The following is a 24268-nucleotide window of genomic DNA, read 5'->3' on the forward strand; positions in this document are numbered from 1 at the left end:
CATTGAAAAATAACACAAACGGGAAGGTTTGTGATAGGCTGGAGGGCAGGAGAGATTAAAAGGTAAAAGGGATGATGGTGCAAGGGACAAGAGGGTGGTAATGGGACAAGTAAAGGAACAAAAGATGGGTCGCGAGGAGCTGTAAATGGCAACAGCAGAACCATTACCAGCAGCTTTTTCACACCCTCTGTGATATCAGGCGCTTGGGCCGCTGTTTGCTCTTTTCCCGCCTGGTTACGTCTCTCCGGGTTTTTCGGACGCATGCGCTATCGCCCCACGACCCCCCCTGTCCCGCGCCGGCACCAAATTCAAACTGGCACCAGGTCAGCGCATCGGCCTTTGCTGCTTCTGTTGGTCAAATCGGTGCAACAAAGAGCCAGTAGACAGGTACAAAAAGCAATCACAAAGGCTGGTGGAGTGTTGGCCTTTATCTCAGGGGGGATTACAAAGGGGAGGCAATTATGCTGCAGTTGTACAGAGCGTTAGTCAGACCCCACCTGGAGCACTGAGCCCAGTTTTGGGCAGGTGGGGGTGCAGCAATGATTCACCAGAATGATACCGGGGTGTAAAGGGTTAATTATGAGGGCAGGTTGGCTTGTATTCCATGGATATAGAAGATTGAGGGGTGATCTGATCAAGGGGTTTAAAATGTTAAAAGGATTCGATAGGGTAGAAACAGAGAAACTATTTCTGCTGGTGGGGAAAGCAAGAACAAGGAGACATGACCTTAAATTAGAGCCCGGCCATTTAGGAGGGAAATCAGGAAGCACTTTGTCACACAAAGGGCAGTGGGAATCTGGAACTCTCTTCCTCACCACACTGTGGACACCGGGTCAATTGATATTTTCAAGGCTGAGAGCGATAGATTTTTGTTGGATAAGGGTATATGGAGCAATGGCAGTAAATGGAGTTCAGGTACAGTTCAGCCATGATCGAATAGAATGGCAGAACAGGATCGAGGGGCTGAATGGCCTCCTTCTGTTCCTGCGTTTCTATCTCTGCACAAACGTGGATAATAGAATAGGTGAATTTTAATATTTGAAAAGCCTGCCATGTGAATATAATAAATATAACAGGAACACATAACATCTTACCCTGTAAACAAAGCACAGAAAATATCACAACGTGTATTTATATAGTGCCTTTAATGTAGTCAAACATCCCAAGACCCTTCACAAGAGTGATTATCAAACAAAATTTGACACTCAGCCACATAAGGAGATATTAGACAGATGACCAAGAGCTTGATCAAAGAGGCAGATTTCATAAAGCATCTTTATAAGGAGGAGACTAAAGAGGTGGAGAGGTTTAGGGAGGAAATTCCAGAGCTTAGGGTCTAGGCAGCTGAAGGCACGGCTGCCAGTGGTGGAGTGATGGAAATACGGAGATACACAAGTGGCCAGAATTGGAGGAGTGCAGAGATCTCGGAGGGTTGTCGGGCTGGAGGATGATACAGAGATAGGGAGGGGAGAGGCCAGGGTAGGATTTGAAAACAAGGATGAGACTGGTAGTCAATGTACGTCAGCAAGCCCAGGGCTGAGAAGTGAACATGACTTGGTGTGAGTTAGGATACGGGCAGCAGTGTTTTGGATGGGTTCAAGTTTATGTAGGGTGGGAGATGGGAGGCCAGCCAGGAGAGCATTCCAGTAGTCAGGGCTAGCAGTAACAAAGGTATGGATTAGGGTTTCAGCAGCAGATGAGCTGAGACAGAGGCGGAGTCGGGTGATGTTACGGAGGTGGAAGTAGGCGGTCTAGGTGATGGAGTGGACATGTGGTCGGAAGCTCATTTCGGGGTCAAATACATCACCAAGGTTGGGAACGGTCAGGTTCAGCCTCAGACAGTTGCCAGGGAGATGGTTGGAGTCACTGGCTAGGGAACGGAGTTCATGGTGGGGAGCGATAACAATGTCTTCAGTCTTATTATTTAGTTGGAGGAAATTCTGCTCATCCAGCACTGGATATCAGACAAGCAGAGTGACAAGCAGAGAGTGGCGGGGTCGATAAAGGTGGTGGTGAGGTAGAGCTGGGAGGCGCCAGCGTACATGTGGAACCTCAGGTTGTGTTTTCTGATAATGTCAGTGAGGGACAGCATGTAGATGAGCAATAGGAGGGGGCCAAGAATAGGACCTTGGGGGACACCGGGAGGAGAATCCATAGCAGGTGGTTCTCTGGCTGTGACTGGATAGAAAAAACCAGGCGACAGGAACTGATAACATCTGTTAGCCAAATGATGTACTGTGTCCCTAAATATAATGGGTCTGAAATTCAGGCTCTGGGAAAGACCCGCTACTGCCCGTTTGTGGTGACCATGCGGCAGAATCCCATGGCCGCCGCTTTGTGGTCAACTGGCCGCCCTGACCCAAATTCAGGTGGGGGATTTTTCGGCCTGTCCCCACTTCTGCCCCACTGCTGCCAACCGCCGCAAACACATCCTAAAAGTGTGGACCACCGCTAACCCTGACCTGCAGAATACACCGACACAAAGTCACCTGAAATAAACATTGCCCTGACGCTCGGTAACACCGACAGCTTTCTCTGTCGGTGCACCTTCTGTTGACTGTGTGTGGCCCGGCAGTGCCGCGGCCCTTCAAGGGGAGGGACCACTGCCGCGGCCGCCAGGTCTTTATTTTTGCCGACCGACTTCCCGATCACCCGGCAAAATAGTGCCGACGGGTTCGGCCAACAGGCAGCCTGGTACCCCCTCTAGGGTGCCAGGCCGTTGGCCCGGCCGAAACCCTCTCTTGTGGCCCAGTGGTCGAAGATATAAAATGCCCGATTCTCTCCTGTTTAACGGAGGGGAGAGAGCGTGGAGACACACACACTGACATCACCACCGCTCCACCGCTGAGTGACAGAGGGGGAGTGTGGATCTCACCCCAACTTCCCCCCCTCAGCCTGCCTCACCGCCTCACTTCCGTCCCCACTATGACCCACTTCAGGTCCCACTTTAATAACAGTACAAAGTCCTGAAAATCAACGGAAAGGCCGCCTCAACGATCCCGGCGGAAAACACTTCAAGAAAAAGGTAAGTCCGCCAGCTTTCTGGCAGCCCTGAATTTCGGCCCCAATGTGTCTTCTGGCTGTGAATCAGACACGACTACATATATGTAGATACACATCAACTGAAGCTTTATTTGTGAGAGACTTGAAGCAAAGCAGCAACATGTCACAGCAGGTAGAGGACATCGTACAACATCCCCGCCATAAGACTGCCTCAGCTAACAGAGCACAGTGATCACAATGATTGTCTCTGTCCTGGGAACTACGCCAAACAAGGCTTCTTCTGTGGAGGATTCACTGTAGATGGGATCCTAAAATCAAACTATTTTCTCAGAATCACTGAGGCACTGGGTGATGGGAAAGGGCAGATATTCAGATTATTGCAGTTATTACCAGGTGGGATTTTCCCAGACCCTGCGGGTATTTATCGGTGATTATCGGGGTGGGATTTTCCAGACCCTGCGGGTATTTATCGGTGATTATCGGGGTGGGATTTCCCAGACCCTGCGGGTATTTATCGGTGTGGGATTTTCCAGACCCTGCGGGTATTTATCGGTGATTATCAGGTGGGATTTTCCCAGACCCTGCGGGTATTTATCGGTGATTATCAGGTGGGATTTTCCCAGACCCTGCGGGTATTTATCGGTGATTGTCGGGTGGGTTTTCCCAGATTCTGCAGGTATTTATCGGTGATTATGGAGGTGGGATTTCCCAGACCCTGCGGGTATTTATCGGTGATTATCGGGTGGGATTTCCCAGATCCTGTGGGTATTTATCGGTGATTATCGGGTGGGATTTCCCAGACCCTGCGGGTATTTATTGGAGATTATCAGGGTGGGATTTCCCAGACCCTGCGGGTATTTATCGGTGATTATCGGGTGGGATTTCCCAGACCCTGCGGGTATTTATCGGTGATTATCGGGTGGGATTTCCCAGACCCTGCGGGTATTTATCAGTGATTATCGGGTGGGATTTCCCAGACCCTGCGTGTATTTATCGGTGATTATCGGGGTGGGATTTCCCAGACCCTGCGGGTATTTATCGGTGATTATCGGGTAGGATTTCCCAGACCCTGCGGTATTTATCGGTGATTATCGGGGTGGGATTTCCCAGACCCTGCGGTATTTATTGGTGATTATCGGGGTGGGATTTCCCAGACCCTGTGGGTATTTATTGGTAATGATCGGGTGGTATTTTCCTAGAACCTGTGGGTATTTATCGGTGATTATCGGGTAGGATTTCCCAGCCCCTGTGGGTATTTATCGGTGATTATTGGGTGGGATTTCCCAGACCCTGCGGGTATTTATCGGTGATTATCGGGTAGGATTTCCCAGACCCTGTGGGTATTTATCGGTGATTATCGGGTGGGATTTCCAAGATCCTGTGGGTATTTATCGGTGATTATTGGGTGGGATTTCCCAGACCCTGCGGGTATTTATCGGTGATTATCGGGGTGGGATTTTCCCAGACTCCTGCTCCACTGCCGGGACCTGGCACTCACCGGGTGAGTCAATGGGTGGAGTATCGGGCTGGTGCACCGCGCTTTTCCAATAAGCTTCAGGCTGCCTGCGAGGTCTCGCCGGAGGTGCCGAGTCTGGGAATATTGTGCCTGGTGTAAGTAGCTGTTTTATTTTTACAATGGGATAAAACCTTCATTCTCCTGGATTGTTACTGTCCGGGAACAGATTTTCAGCGGGTCTGTGTTTTTACCCCCATCAGCGAGACGTGGACTGAAGTAAGGATAGAGTTTCTCAGTGAATGTACCAGTGAAAGTGTGGATATGGGACTTGTTATCTGAGTTATAAAAGGACACCTTCCCTCCCTCATAATCCAGGCAGACTCCAATCTTTCTCGGGTTCACACTCAGCTCTAAGTGTTTCCATGGTTTGGTACAAGCCCAGTATCTATTCCCCTCTCTCAGTCCCACTGCCCAGTATCCGTTACCTGGATTCAGGATGATTTTTCCCTTCCTGTTGATGGACTCCTTGGTCACACCCACAGCCCACTGAGTCTTGTTCCCCACCTCCACCTCCCAGGAATGTTTCCCTGATGTGAATCCCTCCAATCCCAGGACAAAGACACAGGGATCAAATCTCTCCGGATTGTCGGGGAGCTGCTGCCTTTTCCCGGTGTTTCTCACGGTGCTCAGGTCCTCAGACAGGAAAAGGTAAGGACTGGCTGTATTAGGGTCCAAGGTGACTGGAGCTGGCAACAGATGGACACAGATAGAAAGTTAGTCGCTCACTGTAACTTTCACAGCCGGTTAGTGATTGGTCAAATCGGCAATGATCCACAATTAGAAATTCATCCTCAGGGGAAACTTTCAGCAGTGCACAGGGAAAACGGGAAAACACTGTCGGGGAAAGGTTTTACCGAGCGGGCACACCCTGCAGTGAGAGAGAGAGGGACAGAGAGAGAGAGAGAGAGAGAGAGAGTGAGGGAGAGAGAGGGACAGAGAGACAGAGGGAGAGGGAGACAGAGAAACAGAAGGGGGGACAGAGAGTGAGAGAGGGCACGCGCGACTGGCAGAGAGAGGGAGAGAGAGACTGGACCCCAAGACTGCACTGAATCAGGGTCTGCAATATAAACTGTCGGAAATAGAGACAGGCTGCAGGGAGGAGGTGAGAAGGGGATACGGTTCCCCATGGGAGAACAGTGGATAAAATGACATTATTACAGCATCTGGACAGATGCAGACCAAGTAAACATAGAAACATGGAAAATAGGTGCAGGAGTAGGCCATTTGGCCCTTCGTGCCTGCACCACCATTCAATAAGATCATGGCTGATCATTCCCTCAGTACCCCTTTCCTGCTTTCTCTCCATACCTCTTGATCCCATTAGCAGTAAGGGCCATATCTAACACCCTCTTGAATATATCCAATGAACTGGCATCAACAACTCTCTGCGGTAGGGAATTCCACAGTGAATAAGTTTCTCCTCATCTCAGTCCTAAATTGCCTACCCCTTATCCTAAGACTGTGTCCCCTGGTTCTGGACTTCCCCAACATCGGGAACATTCTTCCCGCATCTAACCGGTCCAGTCCCGTCAGAATCGTATACGTTTCCATGAGATCCCCTCTCATCCTTCTAAAGTCCAGTGAATAAAGGCCCAGTTGATCCAGTCTCTCCTCATATGAGAGTCCAGCCATCCCAGGAATCAGTCTGGTGAACCTTCGCTGCACTCCCTCAATAGCAAGAACGTCCTTCCTCAGATTAGGAGACCAAAACTGAGCACAATATTCCAGGTGAGGCCTCACTAAGACCCTGTACAACTGCAGTAAGACCTCCCTGCTCCTCTACTCAAATCCCCTCGCTATGAAGGCCAACATACCATTTGCCTTCTTCACCGCCTGCTGTACCTGCATGCCAACTTTCAATGACTGATGAACCATGACACCCAGGTCTCGTTGCACCTCCCCTTTTCCTAATCTGCCGCCATTCAGATAATATTCTGCCTTCGTGTTTTTGCCCCCAAAACGGATAACCTCACATTTATCCACATTATACTGCATCTGCCATGCACTTGCCCACTCACCTAACCTGTCCAAATCACCCTGCAGCCTCTTAGTGTCCTCCTCACAGCTCACACTGCCACCCAGTTCAGTGTCATCTGTAAACTTGGAGATATTACACTCAATTCCTTCATCTAAATCGTTAATGTATATTGTAAAGAGCTGGGGTCCCAGCACTGAGCCCTGCAGCACTCCACTAGTCACTGCCTCCCATTCCGAAAAGGACCCGTTTATCCCGACTCTCTGCAAACCAGTTCTCTATCCACGTCAGTACATTACTCCCAATACCATGGGCTTTGATTTTGCACACCAATCTCTTGTGCGGGGTCTTCTCAAAAGCCTTTTGAAAGTCCAAATACACCACATCCACTGGTTCTCCCTTGTCTACTCTGCTAGTTACATCCTCAAAAAATTGCAGAAGATTCGTCAAGCATGATTTCCCTTTCATAAATCCATGCTGACTTGGTCCGATCCTGTCACTGCTTTCCAAATGTGCTGCTATTTCATCCTTAATGATTGATTCCAATATTTTCCTCACTACTGATGTCAGGCGAACCGGTCTGTAATTAACCGTTTTCTCTCTCCCTCCTTTTTTAAAAAGTGGTGTTACATTAGCTACCCTCCAGTCCATAGGAACTGATCCAGAGTCAATAGACTGTTGGAAAATGATCACCAATGCATCCACTATTTCTAGGGCCTTTTCCTTAAGTACTCTGGGATGCAGACTATCAGGCCCCGGGGATTTATCGGCCTTCAATCCCATCAATTTCCCGAACACAATTTCCCGCCTAATAAGGTTATCCTTCAGTTCCTCCTTCTCACTAGACCCACTGTCCCCGAGTACATTCGGAAGGTTATTTCTGTCTTTCTTCGTGAAAACAGAACCAAAATATTTGTTCAATTGGTCTGCCATTTCTTTGTTCCCCATTATAAATTCATCTGAATCTGACTGCAAGGGACCTACGTTTGTCTTCACATATTTATAGAAGCTTTTGCAGTCAGTTTTTATGTTCCCTGTAAGCTTCCTCTCGTACTCTATTTTCCCCCTCTTAATTAAACCCTTAGTCCTCCTCCGTTGAATTCTAAATTTCTAAAAGTACCTTAAAATATGCGAAATATCAGAGGAATATCAGTTAAACTGCAGTTAGAATAATATAAAAACATGCACACTTCTGCAAGTCTACATAAGCTGTAATGCATTTTTCTTTTCTCAAGTTGAATGTTATTTTAACTCCATTTGTGACATGTATAAAATTGTACAGATTATTTTCTGTGTAATAACTGCAAAGAATGTTTATTGGTTTCAGTATTTAAAATAACTGGCAGCAGAACCAAGAAAATTGTTCCTCTTCACCCACAGATACACTGATGGAAATGTGTCTGGTGTAAAGTTTGTAACATTTGTAAAGTTAGTTGTTCAATAACACTCCTGTTAGCCTGTGCTACTTTCTGAATGTGGATGAAGGGGGTGTTTCAGCCCACGGACAATCAGAGCCAATTCCACCAGCAATGCCTGGTACGGGACAGATCGGAGTGAGATGGAGCAACTGGTGTGGCTCTCACTTCACTATTTTGGAACAATAATGATTTCAACAGACAGCGCTGTTCGCAGGGATTAGAGTATGTTATACATTCGAGTGTGGTGTAAAATGCAATATGGGCGATATTTTCACTCTTACACACCGACACAGCTATGAAGATTGGATCTCACCACTTGGGCAGCTTATCTCAAAATATATTCTCCATCACAGAGCAGAAGGAAAATACCATGTCTGACCTCCTGTATTTGCAGTATTGTCTGGGGTTATCTCCATCACAGTGTATTGTGATCTGGAACAAAAAGTGCCAAGGAAGGGATCTGGGCCTTAAAATATCACGGTTCACACACGGTTGACAAGACATTTAAGTGAAGTATAACATGTACAGAAATTCATTATTGACGAAAGGATGTTTGTGTAGACTTTCACACAAGGTCCGTTCAGTTTTGGTCACACTGGACATTAACACTTTTATATTTAAATACATTGTCATCCTATCTAGTGATGGTGTCTGGAATTGTCCAGCAGCTGAGGTTTGCTGAATAAATAAAATAATTACAAATACAATCATTTAAGTTAATTATATGCTGTAAATTCTTGAATAAGTGTGGCAAACAAATGATCCTCTTCACACAACAGGAGAGAAAATACCTACAGGTAGTGATCAGATAGGCAAATGGAAAAGGGATTAACAGTCAGGAGGATTGAAAGAAACTGAGACAGAGAAAGTAAAGGACCAGGTCAGTGAACTGAACGAGAAAATATAATCAACAGCTTCCAGTCGTTACACACTTAGAACTGGTCAATATCAGTGTGATGTCACTGAATACACTTCTACCTGATGAACAATTAGATTGGGTAAAATTAAAATCATTCTGGTTAAATACACGGAATGTAATACTGCCTGTGGTGTGGCCTAACTATGGTATTCAGTCACTTTGCTTGATGGGGGTCACTATCCTTAGAATAGGATCCCATTAAATTATTACAATTGTACATTTACAGTTTCAGCCTTTGTAAAGATTGAGCTGTGAGGCAGTGCACTGATGCACAAAATGTTCTCAGGTATCAACATTTAACTTCAACAGTTATTGTATTTATTATAAAAACAGAAAATATTAGAAATATTTATAAAAAATCATCTGAAACAAGAAGAGACTAATTAACATCTTGGGTGTGGCCACTTCATCAGAACTGGAAACTGAAATATAAGTAAATCCCTGAGCAGAGGGGGAGAAAGAAAAGGGGAAGAAGAAATAGCAGATACTGCAATCACAGAGAGAACATTAATGGGCTGAATGACCTGCTCACTGCAGGAAGTCTGAAATTTAAACAGGAAAAGATGCAAACACAGACCACACCCACATTTCATGTCACCTCTCACTGCAGTATTTTATTCATTTCTTTCCAATTTCTACCAAGTCTTGCCTCTTTTCCTTAAGAGAATCTTTCCCATGCGTACTCCCAATCTCAGCTGGCTGCACACTTTGATTCTATTTATCTGTAGTTTGTTTGTTTCTTTATTCCATCTGCACAGAGTTATACTGATCTTCCAGTCTTCAGTTCCAAAGTAGGATGTAACTAAAACACGAGTCTGTTTTTTATCGAATGCAGACTGATAAAAGCATAAAATTCTATCAATGCCTTTCTTTCAGAATACCAACACTCAGTTTTTGCCTTTTACTTTTATTTGTCCCATTATGTATTGACATTGTCAGGAATATTTCATCATCTTTACATCTAACTGCAGTAATCATGTTTATTTTTAATCCATTCTTTTTGTGAATGTTCTTGTGCTTGTTACAGTCTGGGCTGTCCACCTCCCTCTTTATTGGTGTGAACATCAAATTGCAGTTTCCTGAAGCAGGCTCTGGGTTTTGTGCAGGAGCTCATAGACTTCCAGAACTCAGAGACTAGGTGGCCAAAATTCAGGTACGTCAGAAAGCTGGTGCACCTATGAGGATCCGACCTGCTTTTACTGCTGGGATGTCCGAAGCGGCTGGAGGAGTTTCAAAGTCCCACCGGAAGTCGGTCATAGTGGGGGCGGGAGATCGACAGGAAGGAGCTGAATTTGTGTCGGGACCGGGACTCCGCCGCTATCAGTCAGCGGTGGAGTAGTGGTGATGTCACAGCGCGCGTGTGTCACCACGCTCTCTCCCTCCGTTAAAGGGGAGAGCGTCTGTCAGTATTATATCTTCAGCCACTGGGCCACCAGGGAGGGTTTTGCCCGGGCCAGCGGTCTGGCACCCAAGAGTGGGTACAAGGCTGCCCGTTAGTGGCCCGGCCGAACCCAGAGGCACTATCTTGCCGGTCGATTGGGAAGTGCTTGCAGGATCGGGGCGGAATCGGGACCAGGCCGAAAAATCCCCGACCTGAATCTGGGTCGGGACGGTCATTTGACAACAAAGCGGCGGTCACGGGATTCCGTCACATGGCCCCCACAAACGGTCAGTAATGGGTCTCTCGGAGACCCTGAATTTTGGCCCCTAGGTGTCAGCCATGGCTCAGTGCGAGCACTCTCACCTCTCAGAAGGTCATGGGTTCAATCCCACTCCAGAGACTTGAGCACAAAATGCAGGCTGACATTCCAGTGCAGTACTGAGGAGTGCTGCAGTGTCAGACGAGAAAATTACCCTGAGAATGGTGAGATGTAGCAATTTGAAGGAAAAGCTACACAGAGATTCGCTGATAGGGAAGAGAATCTCATCAGTGGAGAAAACTGAGAGAAGTCAAGGAATCGAAGAATGCTAAATGACAGCATCAGGCCTGTCCGTGCCAGTGTCTCTGATTGCGATGTGAGGGGCTGGATTCTCTCCAGTTGCTGGTTTAGCCCACGTGTCTCTGCCACTAACCCACTGATGTCCTGGGGCCCTAATTATTCAGACAGGACGAGTTAGGAGCAGTGATAGTGTTCCTCATTGAGAGACTGAGTTAGCAGGGAGGGAATAGAGCGCTGTTACAGCCTGTTAATTACAGGGCAGGCGACTTCTAAATCAGCAGGAAACACAAGTGGCAAGGTGTCTGAAGGAGCAGCAGTAAGGGCTCCCTGATTCTCTGATACATCTACGGAAGTGTGTCAGCTTTTATTCATTGAAAGCACTGCGCTATAATTGGTCCTCCTGTCTCTGACTACTGGTTTTGTACCACATTCTCCCCTTACTGTGCACCCTCCTCATGCTGTGCGAATGGATATTCTTCCCACGTCCTCATCATCATCCCCTTCCAGTAGCAGCAAGCTTGTCTTCACTGCGATATTATGGTGTACCTCGCAAGCTGCAGTGATTCTGGAGACTCTCGACAGACTGTATTGCAGGGCTCGACGAGATTTATCCAGGCACCGAGAAACTAGGCTTCAAAATGCCTGCAGTCTTCTCTATCGCACTTCTTGCACTGACATGGGCCTTATTATGTCCAGTGTCCCCCTCTGTCTGTAGAAACCTTACTGCAGTTGTAAGTCATGACTGCTGGGGATAACCTGATCACCAATCAACCACCTTGATACTTGAGTCACAGGGGCTGGTATGGTAGATTATCACATGATGAAAGCATCAAGACGGATTCCCAGAGAATGGGTTTTATGTTCAGTATAAGGTTATATGACATGCACACTGACTGCACATGAATCAAATGAAAACATTTCCTGTTCATGATATTGAGCAGGTTTTCATATGGGTCTTTGATATGCATTCAGTCAATTGCTCCATTTACCAGTTGGTACCTGTTACGTCTAGAATGAACGAATCTAACTGAGTATTGTAGAGGTGACAGGATCGAACCAAGTCGGCATAGATTTATGAAAGGGAAATCATGCTTGACGAATCTTCTGGAATTTTTTGAGGATGTAACCAGCAGAGTGGACAAGGGAGAACCAGTGGATGTGGTGTATTTGGACTTTCAAAAGGCTTTTGACAAGGTCCCAGACAAGAGATTGGTGTGCAAAATCAAAGCGCATGGTATTGGGGGTAATGTACTGACGTGGATAGAGAACTGGTTGGCAGACAGGAAGCAGAGAGTCGGGATAAACAGGTTCTTTTCAGAATGGCAGGCAGTGACTAGTGAAGTGCCGCAGGGCTCAGTGCTGGGACCCCAGCTCTTTACAATATACATTAACAATTTAGATGAAGGAATTGAGTGTAATATCTCCAAGTTTGCAGATGACACTAAACTGGGTGGCAGTGTGAGCTGTGAGGAGGACGCTAAGAGTCTGCAGGGTGACTTGAACAGGTTTGGTGAGTGGGCAAATGCATGGCAGATGCAGCATAATGTGGATAAATGTGAGGTTATCCATTTTGGGGGCAAAAACACGAAGGCAGAATATTATCTGAATGGCGGCAGATTCGGAAAAGGGGAGGTGCAACGAGACCTGGGTGTCATGGTTCATCAGTCACTGAAAGTGGGCATGCAGGTACAGGAGGCGGTAAAGAAGGCAAATGGTAAGTTGGCCTTCATAGTTCGGGGATTTGAGTACAGGAGCAGGGAGGTCTTACTGCAGTTGTACACGGCCTTAGTGAGGCCTCACCTGTAATATTGTGTTCAGTTTTGGTCTCCTAATCTGAGGAAGGACGTTCATGCTATTGAGGAAGGCAAGCGAAGGTTCATCAGACTGATTCCAGGGATGGCTGGACTGTCATATGAGGAGAGGCTGGATCAACTGGGCCTTTATTCACTGGCGTTTAGAAGGATGAGAGGGGAGCTCATAGAAACGTATAAGATTCTAATGGGACTAGACAGGTTAGATGCGGGAAGAATGTTCCCGATGTTGGGGAAGTCCAGAACCAGGGGACATAGTCTTAGGATAAGAGGTAGACCATTTAGGACTGAGATGAGAAGAAACATCTTCACTCAGAGAGTTGTTAACCTGTGGAATTCCCTGCCGCAGAGAGTTGTTGATGCCAGTTCATTGGATATATTTAAGAGGGAGTTAGATATGGCCCTTATGGCTAATGGGATCAAGGGGTATGGAGAAAAAGCAGGAAAGGAGTACTGAAGGAATGATCAGCCATGATCTTATTGAATGGTAGTGCAGGTTCGATTGGCCGAATGGCCTACTCCTGCACCTATTTTCTATCTTTCTACGTGAGTAAGTGTGACCTTAGTCTCTTTATTCTAATTCCAGAGTGTTGGTACATCATCGGAGGCCAGCTTACATACAGTGCTCCCAAGGGATGCTGGGATCCCTTGGGACTCCATCAGATATGCCCTCTGGTGGCGGTAGAATGCTGGTTACATAGTGCTGCATACTTAACAGTACCCTACTGTTATATATACAAACTTGTATTTACTCTGTACAGCCACCAGAGGGCTCATACCCTGGAGTCCCAAGGAATCCCATAATCCCTTGGGAGCACAGGTATTTAAGGAGGCCTCACAGGTTGGAGAGGCACTCTGGAGACCTGCAATAAAAGACTAAGTTCACACGTTACTTTGAGCTCACAGTATTCAGTCTGACTCTTTCCCCATACATAACAACTGGCGACAATATACAGATAGCGAACCCAAAGATGCAGAGAACAGTGGGCATCCTGGAGAAATTGTCGGAGGGAGATGATTGGGAAACTTATGTGGAGTGACTCGGCCAATACTTCGTAGCAAATGAGCTAGATGGGGAAGAGAACGCTGCCAAATGAAGGGCGATCCTCCTCACTGTCTGTGGGGCACCAACATATCGCCTCATGAAGAATCTGCTCACTCCAGCGAAACCCACGGAGAAATCGTACGATGATTTGTGCACACTGGTCCGAGAGCATTTGAACCCAAAGAAAAGCGTTCTGATGGCGAGGTACCGGTTCTACACCTACAAAAGGTCTGAAGGCCAGGAAGTGGCGAGTTATGTCGCCGAGCAAAGATGCCTTGCAGGACATTGCGAATTTGAAGGACATTTGGAGCACATGCTCAGAGCCTTTTTCGTACTTGGCATTGGTCACGAAACCATATTTTGCAAACCTTTGACTGTAAAGACCCCAACCTTGAGTAAGGCCATAGCGATAGCCCAGGCATTCATTGCCACCAATGACAATACGAAGCAAATCTCTCAGCACAGAAGTGCTACTACAAGTACTGTGAACAAAGTGATGTTGTTTTCGAATCGTAACGTACAGGGCAGGGCACACATACCTGCAGCTGAACATCCGCAGATGTCTGAGTCCACCATCAAGGGTGATGAATGCAAGGCCATTAACACCTTGTTGGCGCTGTGGGGGTGATCATCGTTTCCATTCATGCCGATTCATAGGGTACATTTGCAAGGGCTGTGGAACAATGTGACACCTCCAACTAGTGTGCAGGCGAGCTGCAAATGCTGTTAAACCTGCAAACCACCATGTTGCAAAGGAGGGCAGATCCACGGAGGATCACGACAAACCGGAGCCTCAGACTGAGGAGGCAGAGGTACATGGGGTGCACACATTCACCACGAATTGTCCCCCGATAATGCTGAATATTGAACTAAATGGACTCCCGGTGTCAATGGAACTGGACACAGGCACGAGTCAGTCCATCATGGGCAAAAAGACTTTAGAAAGATTGTGGTGCAACAAGGCCTCAAGGCCAGTCTTAACTCCAGTTCGCACGAAACTGAGAACTTGCATGAAAGAACTGATTCCTGTAATCGGCAGTGCTACTGTAAAGGTCTCCTACGATGGAGCGGTGCACAAGCTATCACTCTGGGTGGTACCGGGCGATGGTCCCACGCTTCTCGGCAGGAACTGGCTGGGAAAGATACGCTGGAACTGGGACGACATCCGAGCGCTATCGCCCGCTGACAACACTTCGTGTGCCCAGGTCTTCAACAAATTTTCTTCACTGTTCGAACCAGGCATCAGGAAATTCGAAGGAGCAAAAGTGCAGTTCCACCTAATTCCGGGGGCGCGACCCATCCATCACAAGGCGAGAGCAGTACTATACACGAAGAGAGAAAGGGTAGAGATTGAACTAGACCGGCTGCAAAGAGAGGGCATCATTTCACCGATCGAGTTCAACGAGTGGGCCAGTCCTATCGTCCCAGTCCTCAAGGGAGACGGCACCGTCGGAATTTGTGGCGATTACAAAGTAACGATCAATCGTTTCTCCCTGCAGGACCAATACCCACTACCAAAGGCCGATGGTCTCTTTGCAATGCTGGTGGGAGGAAAGACATTCACGAAGCTGGATCTGACTTCAGCCTACATGATCCAGGAACTGGAGGAATTATCGAAGGCCCTCACCTGCATCAACACACACAAAGATCTTTTTCTTCATAACAGATCCCCATTTGGAATCCGATCAGCTGCGGCGATATTCCAGAGAAACATGGAAAGCTTCCTGAAGTCGGTCCTGCACACCGTGGTCTTCCAGGATGAAATGTTGGTTACAGGTCGGAACACAGTCGAGTATTTGCAGCACCTGGAGGAGGTTCTTAGTCTACTCAACTGCGTGGGGCTCAGGTTGAAATGCTCGAAGTGCGTTTTCCTGGCACCTGAGGAGGAGTTCTTGGGAAGGAGTATTGCGGCGGACGGCATCAGGCCCACCAACGCGAAGATGGAGGCAATCGAGAACGCACCGAGGCCACAGAATGTGATGGAGCTGCGGTCGTTTCTGGGACTCCTGACCTACTTTGGTAACTTCTTACCGGGTCTTAGCACACACTGTTGGAACCACTGCATGTCTTACCACAAAAAGAGCACGAATGGGTTTGGGGCAAAAGCCAAGAAAATGCCTTTGTAAAAGCGAGGAAAGTGTTATGCTCAAACAAATTGCTTGTGTTGTATGATCCATGTAAGCATTTGGTACTAGCCTGTGATGCGTCATCATATGGTGTTGGGTGTGTATTGCAATAAGCTAATGATTTTGGGAAACTGCAACCGGTTGCTTATGCATCCAGGAGTCTGTTTAAGGCTGAGAGAGCCTACAGCATGATTGAGAAAGAAGCGTTAGCGTGTGTCTATGGGGTAAAGAAAATGCATCAATACCTGTTTGGGCTAAATTTCGAATTGGAAACTGACCATAAGGCGCTTATATTCCTTTTTTCCGAGAGTAAAGGGATAAATACCAACGCATTGGCCCGCATCCAAAGATAGGCACTCACATTGTCCGCATACAACTACGCCATCCGCCACAGGCCAGGCACAGAAAACTGCGCCGATGCTCTCAGTAGGCTGCCATTGCCCACCACGGGGCTGGAAATGGCGCAGCCCGCAGATCTAGCCTTGGTTATGGAAGTATTTGAGAGTGAGCAATCACCCGTCACTGCCTGGCAGATCAAAAGCTGGACAAGCCAGGGCCCCTTATTATCTCTAGTCAAAAGCTGTGTGCTTCACGGGAGCTGGTCCAGTGTCTCAATGGAAATGCAGGAAGAGATAAAGCCGTTCCAACAAAGATGAAAATGTCTATACAAGCAGACTGCCTTCTGTGGGACAATCGAGTAGTGGTCCCCAAGAAGGGCAGAGACACCTTCATCAATGACTTCCACAGTACCCACCCAGACATCGTAATGATGAAAGCGATAGCCAGATCCCACGTGCGGTGGCCCGGTATCAATGCGGACTTAGAGTCCTGCGTTCACAGATGTAATACATGCTCGCAGTAAAGCAATGTACCCAGGGAGGTGCCGCTAAGTTTATGGTCTTGACCCTCCAAACTGTGGTCTGGGGAACACGTTGACTATGCAGGCCCGTTCTTGGGTAAAATGTTCCTTGTGGTTGTAGACGCGTATTCCAAGTGGATTGAATGTCGGCTAGCACGTCCGCTGCCACTACTGAAAGCCTGCGGGCCATGTTTGCCACTCACGGCTTACCCGATGTCCTGGTGAGCGACAATGGGCCATGTTTTACCAGTGCTGAGTTCAAAGAATTCATGACCTGTAACGGGATCAAACATGTCACATCTGCCCCGTTTAAACCAGCGTCCAATGGTCAGGCAGAGAGAGCAGTGCAAACCATCAAGCAAGGCATGAAAAGGGTAACTGAAGGTTCACTGCAGACTCGCATATCCCAAGTCCTGCTTAGCTGCCGTATGAGATCCCACTCGCTCACTGGGATCCCACCTGCTGAACTGCTCAAGGAAAGAGCACTTAAGACAATGCTCTCGTTAGTTCACCCTGATCTACATGAACAGGTAGAGAGCAGGCAGCTTTAACAAAGTGCATACCATGATAGCGCAAATGTGTCACGCGAGATTGAAGTCAATGATCCTTTGTTTGTATTGAATTATGGACAAGGTCCCAAGTGGCTTCCCGGCACTGTCGTGGCCAAAGAGGGGAGCAGGGTGTTTCGGGTCAAACTTTCTAATGGACTCATTCACCGGAAACACTTGGAGCAAATGAAACTCAGATTTATGGATTATCCTGACAACCCACCTTGGACCTTACCTTTTTTGATCCCCCAACATACACACCAGTGGCAACCGGCACCACGGTTGACCACGAAGCAGAACCCATCATCCACAGCAGCCCAGCGAGGGCCCAACCAATGATTCAACTATACCAGCTTTCACACCGAGACGATCAACCAGGGCAAGAAGGGCCCCAGATCGACTCACATTGTAAACAGTTACACGATTGACTTTGGGGGCGAGGGGCGAGTATTGTTATATATGCAAACTTGTATTTACTCTGTACAGCCACCAGAGGGCTCATTCCCTGGAGTTCCAAGGGATCCCATAATCCCTTGGGAGCACAGGTATTTAAGGTGGCCTCACAGGTTGGTGAGACACTCTGGAGACCTGCAATAAAAGACTACGGTCACACTTTACTTTGAGCTCACAGTCTTCAGTCTGACTCTTTCTCCATACATTACACCTACCTGTCTGCAGCACTGGACAGATTGCCCTCATTGTTTTCTGGTTCCATTGGGAAGAAAATGAAGTGAATGAGCCCCATGAGGATATCATCAGTCAACTTTTTTATCCAATGTTGCATGACCAATGTGGTAAAGATGACCAGATGCTGGTTGGAAGGATCCAGATCCAGATGTAAAAACATTGAAGACAGCAGTGACTTTGACTGCCAGACAGTATTACTGTCCAAGTGGATGTGAGCTTCAGGTCATCAGTAAGCAGAGGACAAATCTCCCCAAAAGCCTCTGGGGGAGGGTTGCACCTTCGTAGGAGGTGAGGCACTGAGAAGTCCATGTGCGGCATTCTTGGTCATCAGCCCTGGTGAGTGGATATCCTTCCACATAGTGGTGGGATTAAGTTGGGTTGAGTTAGGGGTTAATTTGGGGAAAATAGTGAGGGAGGGTTGACCACCCACATTGTGGGGCAGTGGGCTCTGTGTGAACATTCAGAACAGGCCGCATTTTGTTGAGGACAATTGTGGTGTAATTTCAAACCGGCAGAGTTGAGGCAGTCGCAGTTACCGCCTGTTTAACTGAGATTAGCGCCCCACAGTGGGATGTGAATCATAGAATCATAGAAACTTACAGCACAGAAGGAGACCATTTGGCCCTTCATGTCCCTGCTGGGATTTTGAAAGAGCAGTCGTGTTTAGTCCCACACCCCCACATTTTGTCCATAACCCTGCGAGGTCTTCATCCTCAAGTACTGTCCAAAACCTTTACAGGTAGAGCGTTCCGATTCCAACAACTCTGAGTGAAAACATTTCTGCTCATCTCCCATCTAGATCTTTTGCCAATGATTTGAAATCTATGAACTCTGGTTATTGACAATTAATAAATCATAGGCCAATCCAGACAAAGAAATTAGACTGTCCCACTCACTCCCCTACTCTTTAATATGGTCTTATGAAGCAATTATCTAATTTCCTTTTAAAGAATTTACGGGACTCTGCTTCCCGTGTCCTGGTGTCCAGTGTTGCTGAAGACATTGGGGTATTTAACATTTAAAGACTAGATTCCCAAATGTAATCAATCACTGATTGACCGTGAGCTTTCAGAAAACCCGCCTCCAGCAAAAGCAGCAGCAGTTTTCAGTTTTCAAATGTAGCTCCTCATGTCCCTGACCGTTCTGACCCGTCTACTGCCACCGAACTTTGGTTCCCTATTCGAGCGGGATATACATTGGCTCCGACTCACAATATGGAAATACCCAAGACTCCAGGATTTAGGACAGGGCCAGGGACCCATCCACGGGGCAGGCGGAAGATCAGTATATCTCACATCTGCCCCCAAAACACCTGCACCAGAATTTCATCAAACATGTCAAATGGGAGCAGATCTGACAATGATGTATTTTACCAGAAAACTGACTGAAAGTATAATCTAGTCAGTTACACATACAATGAGATATTTATTATAAAAAGACAGGTCCCGTCTACTAACAGAGAGCTGTTTAATAGCTGGTGTCAGGAAGCTCACACCCACCTGTATTAATCACTGTCAGCATCTTTCTCCACACTCTGTACTGCAGTGACCCAATGTACTTCCCCACATTGATTAAAGGGGAAACCTTCTGCGGCTCTGGGAGAGTTCGCTTCGCTCTGAAACAGGAGATAAAGGGCAGTGTTGGATCATTCCAGGGTGGGCGAGAAATGTTAGAAATTAAAATATCGGCTCAAATCAAGGCTGTAAATTATACCTTTTCTCTGTTTCTGGAAATTTCTGCAGAATAAGAACAATTATTACTGTTTGTGTTTTGAGAACATTTTATCACAAAAAGAAAGTAACAGGCTGGATTCCACAGAAAAGTACATTGTAAATATGTAAAGTTATTGGGCTGCCTCTTCCTGCCCTCACTGTACTGTGAGTTACTCCACAACATTACAACTGACTCGATCTGACTGCACAACACAACTCAGAGCTACAATACAATTGTCACATCCCGAAGTCTCAAATTACTGAAATTTAAATATTATTTAAAGACAGTCCCTTCAACCTATTCAAGTTGTAACTTGCTCGTGTCCTTTGCCCAAAGGGGATGAATGTATCTGTGAATCTGTACCAGTGCTGTCCAATAGAAATGGCATCCGAGCCACTGGTTTGACCAGACACCATTTTAGCCACAGGCACTAATTTCAGGAGAAAACTCCTTACACACTCACACAATATAGGTACTTCATGTGTATATTTACTGAACAAACATCGATCACCAATCAATAATCAAGGAAGTAAAGCATGCACAACAATCACAAAATACTGGCACACTCTGCTTCTCGTCATAGGTGGTTGGTATTATTTTGTTCAGTGAGTGAGTTTTATATTAGTGAGTGAGGTAGAACAAGTTCAGCGAACGATAGACCAATTAGCTAAATGTCAGTGGTTGGAAAGAGAATGGAATCTGTACTCAAAGATGTAACAGAAAAAGATCTAGAATCTGGAAATATAATGAAGAATAGTCAGCACAGATTTCGCAAGGGGTGATCATGCTTGACCAACCTTACTGAATTCTTTGAAGTAACAGAAAGGGGAGATAAGGGGAATTCAGTAGACACACCATTTTGGGATTTTCAAAAGGCCTTTGATAAGATACCGCATAATAGACATGGGACTAAAGTCAGAACATGTGGAGTCAGGGGACAAGTGGCAGAATGGAGAGCAAGTTGACTAAACAGAAAACTGAGACTAGGAATTAAAAGTAGTTACTCAGTTTGGCAAATAATCTTCAATATAGGCAAGTGTGAGGTGGCACATATCGATAGGAAGAAAAGGAGGCCACATACTCCTTGAAAATAAGTCTAAATGGGGTAGTGGGCCAGAGGGATCTGGGAATACCAGATACACAAATCACTAGAAGTAGTGACACTGGTTAATACGGCCATAAAAGCAAACAAAGCACAGAACCTTGGTTAGACAACACTTGGAGAAATGTGAACAGTTCTGGTCTCCATACTAACAAAAAAAAGATAGAAACACGAGAGAAGGTGCAAAAAAGATTTACGAGACAGATACCAGAACTGAGAGGTTGTACCAATCAGGAAAGAGTGAACAAGCTGGGGCCCTTTTCTCTAGAAAGGAGAAGACTGAGGGGTGGCCTGACCTTTAAGATTATGAAAGGGTTTGCTAGACGTAGAGAAGCTGTTTCCACTTGCAGGGGAGATCAGAACTGGGGCCATAAGTATAAGAAAGTCACTAATAAATCCAATAGGGAATTCAATAACTTACATTTATATAGCACCTTTAACATAATAAAACTTCTTTCCCCAGAGAGTGGTGAAGGAGGAACATGCTACCATATGGAGTGGTTGAGGTGAATACTATAAATACATTTACGGGGAAGCTCGATAAACACGAGGGAGAAAGGAATAGAATATGTTGATGGGCTTAGGTTACGAAGGGTGGGAGGAGTCTGTGGAATACAAACACCAGCATGGACCTGTTGGGCTGAATGGCCTGTTTCTGTGCTGTAAATACTGTGTAATTCAATATAATATCCTAGGTTTTGATGGCACACTCTGCACAATCTCAAAGACTGTGTCAAAGAGGGACTAAGGAAACAAAAAACACATAAATATACAGCTACCGTTAAAAACTTGATGCTGTCCTGTTCACTCAGCTCTTGTTCAATATCCTGAACTGTGTCTGAAAGTGATGAGATTTCCTCCGTTATCTTCTCAATCCTCCCCTCCATCTCCAGACTGTTTTTCTCTTTCTCCAGTTTCAGATCTTCCAACACAGTCTTCTCTTCCTCACGGAGAAACTGGTGAAGTTTTTCAAATTCACATTTAATCTGTTTCTCTGTATTTATGCCTTGGTCCTTTGGGAAATAGTGAGATTGGGAAAAAAACAAATGAGCATTTTAAAAAGGTGGTGCAGTTCTCTTCATACAAGAATATTTTAGAGATAAACATTCCTTGATGCAATGAAATCTAATTAATGGAGACCAGATGATAATTTATTCAGAAGCGGGAGCTCTAACTGAGGATTGAACTGCTGTATTTTCTTTAACTGCGGTTTCACCAGCACAAGGGACGTGTCCGCGATAATTCAATGGTTCGCTGAAGTGAGATTTTACTTTGGTAATGGACATTCAACGGTTCAAAGAGAAACAAATCGTGATTGGAAAATATAGAACAAAGTGACATCAAATGTACCTGAATGTGGGCCAAAGTTTTCACATAATCACTTTTTACAGCATCACATTCCTCCTTCTTGTCCCGGACCGGCCTCAGTAAGGTTCGCAGTTCCTCCTGAACAAAGATCAGTTAATTTGTGCACTTTGTGCCATAAACAGCTGATAATTAAATACCATTTCGTTTAATCAAAGAAAATTCTCAGAGCATTCATTCCCTGGAATATAGATTAGCGGTGATCTAATTGAGGTGTTTAAGATGATTAAAGGAGTTGATGGGGTAGATCGAGAGAATTCTTTATAAACTGGGCCGTGCCTGGTATCTGTTCACTAATTATAATCTCGAGTAGCTTCACAGGGTTTCTGACCTTTCTTGCTTCTTTCAGCAACCTTAATCTACCCAGTATTCCCATATCCTTGGCTTCCTCCAGCACTTGTCCCTCTAGGATGAGAATCTGCTGCTGATTGTACTGGTCTCCAGCTACAGTCCCTGAAGGTTCCCTCTCGAGGTCTGATCCTATCCTGGCCTCATCACTCACTGAATCTAATTCTACCCACTCGCCCTCAGAACATCTCTTGCCTTCTCTCCCCTGTAAATTGCTGCATATGGAAGGTCAGAAATACGTTTCAGTTAATGATTAATATACACTTTTCATATCTCTTCACCTTTGTATTATGGTATCAGTCTTTCTCTTTTATAATATTACACAATAACCACACCTCATGGAATCCATCTTAGTTATAACTTTCTCAGCTGTTTCCCGAGATCTATTTCTCCTGTTGTCCCTTTAGGTTGTACTTTACTTTAATACCAACCATTCCCTTTTAATTTTCCTTCTGTCCGCTATCCCTATTTTTACTTTCACTTCTCTCGGGTTTTCTTTACTGTATCTGGTCTCTGGTGATGTGCTTTGTCCCCTAATTCACACAGGGGGTTTCTTTCACCTTAGTTCTCCTCTGTCCCTTTCCCCTTAACTTCTCAAGTGCTTTCCCGTCAAATCTGCCTCTGCCTGTGCTGTCCTTTAAGAAAATACCCAGAGTAATTGATCTGCTTCTGTTTCCTGGTCCCTGTTGTTTTCCTGATTGCTGAAACATTGCGCTGTTCCGGACACTTTGAAGTTTAACAAGTTCATGTCGACATTAAACGCTTCACATCTGGAATATAAATAGGAGACACGTTCCACAGACCATCACTCGCCACGGAGACAGGATCGGTATCGATCTGAGAACATACTGTACAAGAGATTTCACTTTGCATTCCATGGGCTGATCAATTTACACTGATCTATTAAAGTGGTGTTTGGAATAAAGTGAAACTGTCACTTCCTGTCCCTGGTTCCTTCAGCAGCGATACAAATGGCAGTCCGTGTAAGGACTGAGTCATTAAATAAACACAAACACATTATCTAAAGTGCTTTAAGTATTGAGAGACGCTCAAACCCGAATCTGTGAACACTCCCTGTTCAGGATTCTGTTACCTGTGACTATATTTATTTTACACGGCATTAACTCACCTTAAACTCTTCGGTCGCTTCTTCCAGCGGCAGCACCTCGTGGTTTTGATGACTTTTTGAAATCTGACAAATGGCACAGATGGGCTGTTTGTCAGTTTTACAAAAAACCTTCATCTTCTCCTTGTGACGGCTGCATTCCTGCTGATTTTGATCACTTTTAACACTTTTTACAAATATCTCCACGATGTTGGCGAGGGTGCGGTTGGGTCTCAGGACCCTGGAGGAAGTCTCCTTTTGACAGACGGGACAGGCGGCGGGGACAGAGCTCTCCCAGTCCCGGGTTAGACATGATCGGCAGAAGCTGTGATCACAGTCCAGTGAGACAGGGTCTTTATACAGATCATGGCACACAGCACAGGAAAGTTCACCTTCCATCTCGAAGGACTGCTCCACGTAAAATGGTGATGAGTGCTCAGTAAAACACTTTCAGTTTCAGTTCCTGGTTCCAGCAGCAACATTATCAATCACCGCCCAGGAAAGGGCAGGTAACAGTGATAAACAGACTGTTGCAATAACCAGACTGGTTCACTCATTTCCTTCAGGGGACCTTCTACACCGACCCAGTCTGGTCTGAATGTGTCTCTGGTCCCACAACATGCAAAACAACCGCTCCAAAACAGAACAAGAAAATAAATATCTGACGGAGCCAGCAGCAGCGGCCAGGGCAAGGATCAGACAATTCCCAGTCAACCTGCAAAGGCACCAACATCAGGAGAATGTCCATATTAGAATAGTTGATCCACAGGTTAGTTAAGCAACAGCCT

General features: G+C 46.1%; 1 protein-coding gene across 1 annotated transcript; it reads right to left on the reverse strand.

The window, feature by feature from the left end:
• Window positions 1–4344: 4344 nt before the first annotated feature.
• LOC139258374 (zinc-binding protein A33-like) lies at window positions 4345–23894 on the reverse strand. The gene is made up of 6 exons (XM_070874751.1): window positions 23505–23894; window positions 22013–22108; window positions 21442–21675; window positions 19561–19583; window positions 19347–19462; window positions 4345–5205 (listed from the first exon to the last, which is right to left on the reverse strand). Exons 1-6 carry the CDS (start codon window positions 23877–23879, stop codon window positions 4634–4636), a joined length of 1416 nt encoding a protein of 471 aa, XP_070730852.1. The 5' UTR covers window positions 23880–23894; the 3' UTR covers window positions 4345–4633.
• Between the last annotated feature and the right edge of the window lie 374 nt (window positions 23895–24268).

The sequence above is a fragment of the Pristiophorus japonicus genome, unplaced genomic scaffold (assembly GCF_044704955.1).
Source record: "Pristiophorus japonicus isolate sPriJap1 unplaced genomic scaffold, sPriJap1.hap1 HAP1_SCAFFOLD_949, whole genome shotgun sequence".
NCBI classification, from domain to species: domain Eukaryota; kingdom Metazoa; phylum Chordata; class Chondrichthyes; family Pristiophoridae; genus Pristiophorus; species Pristiophorus japonicus.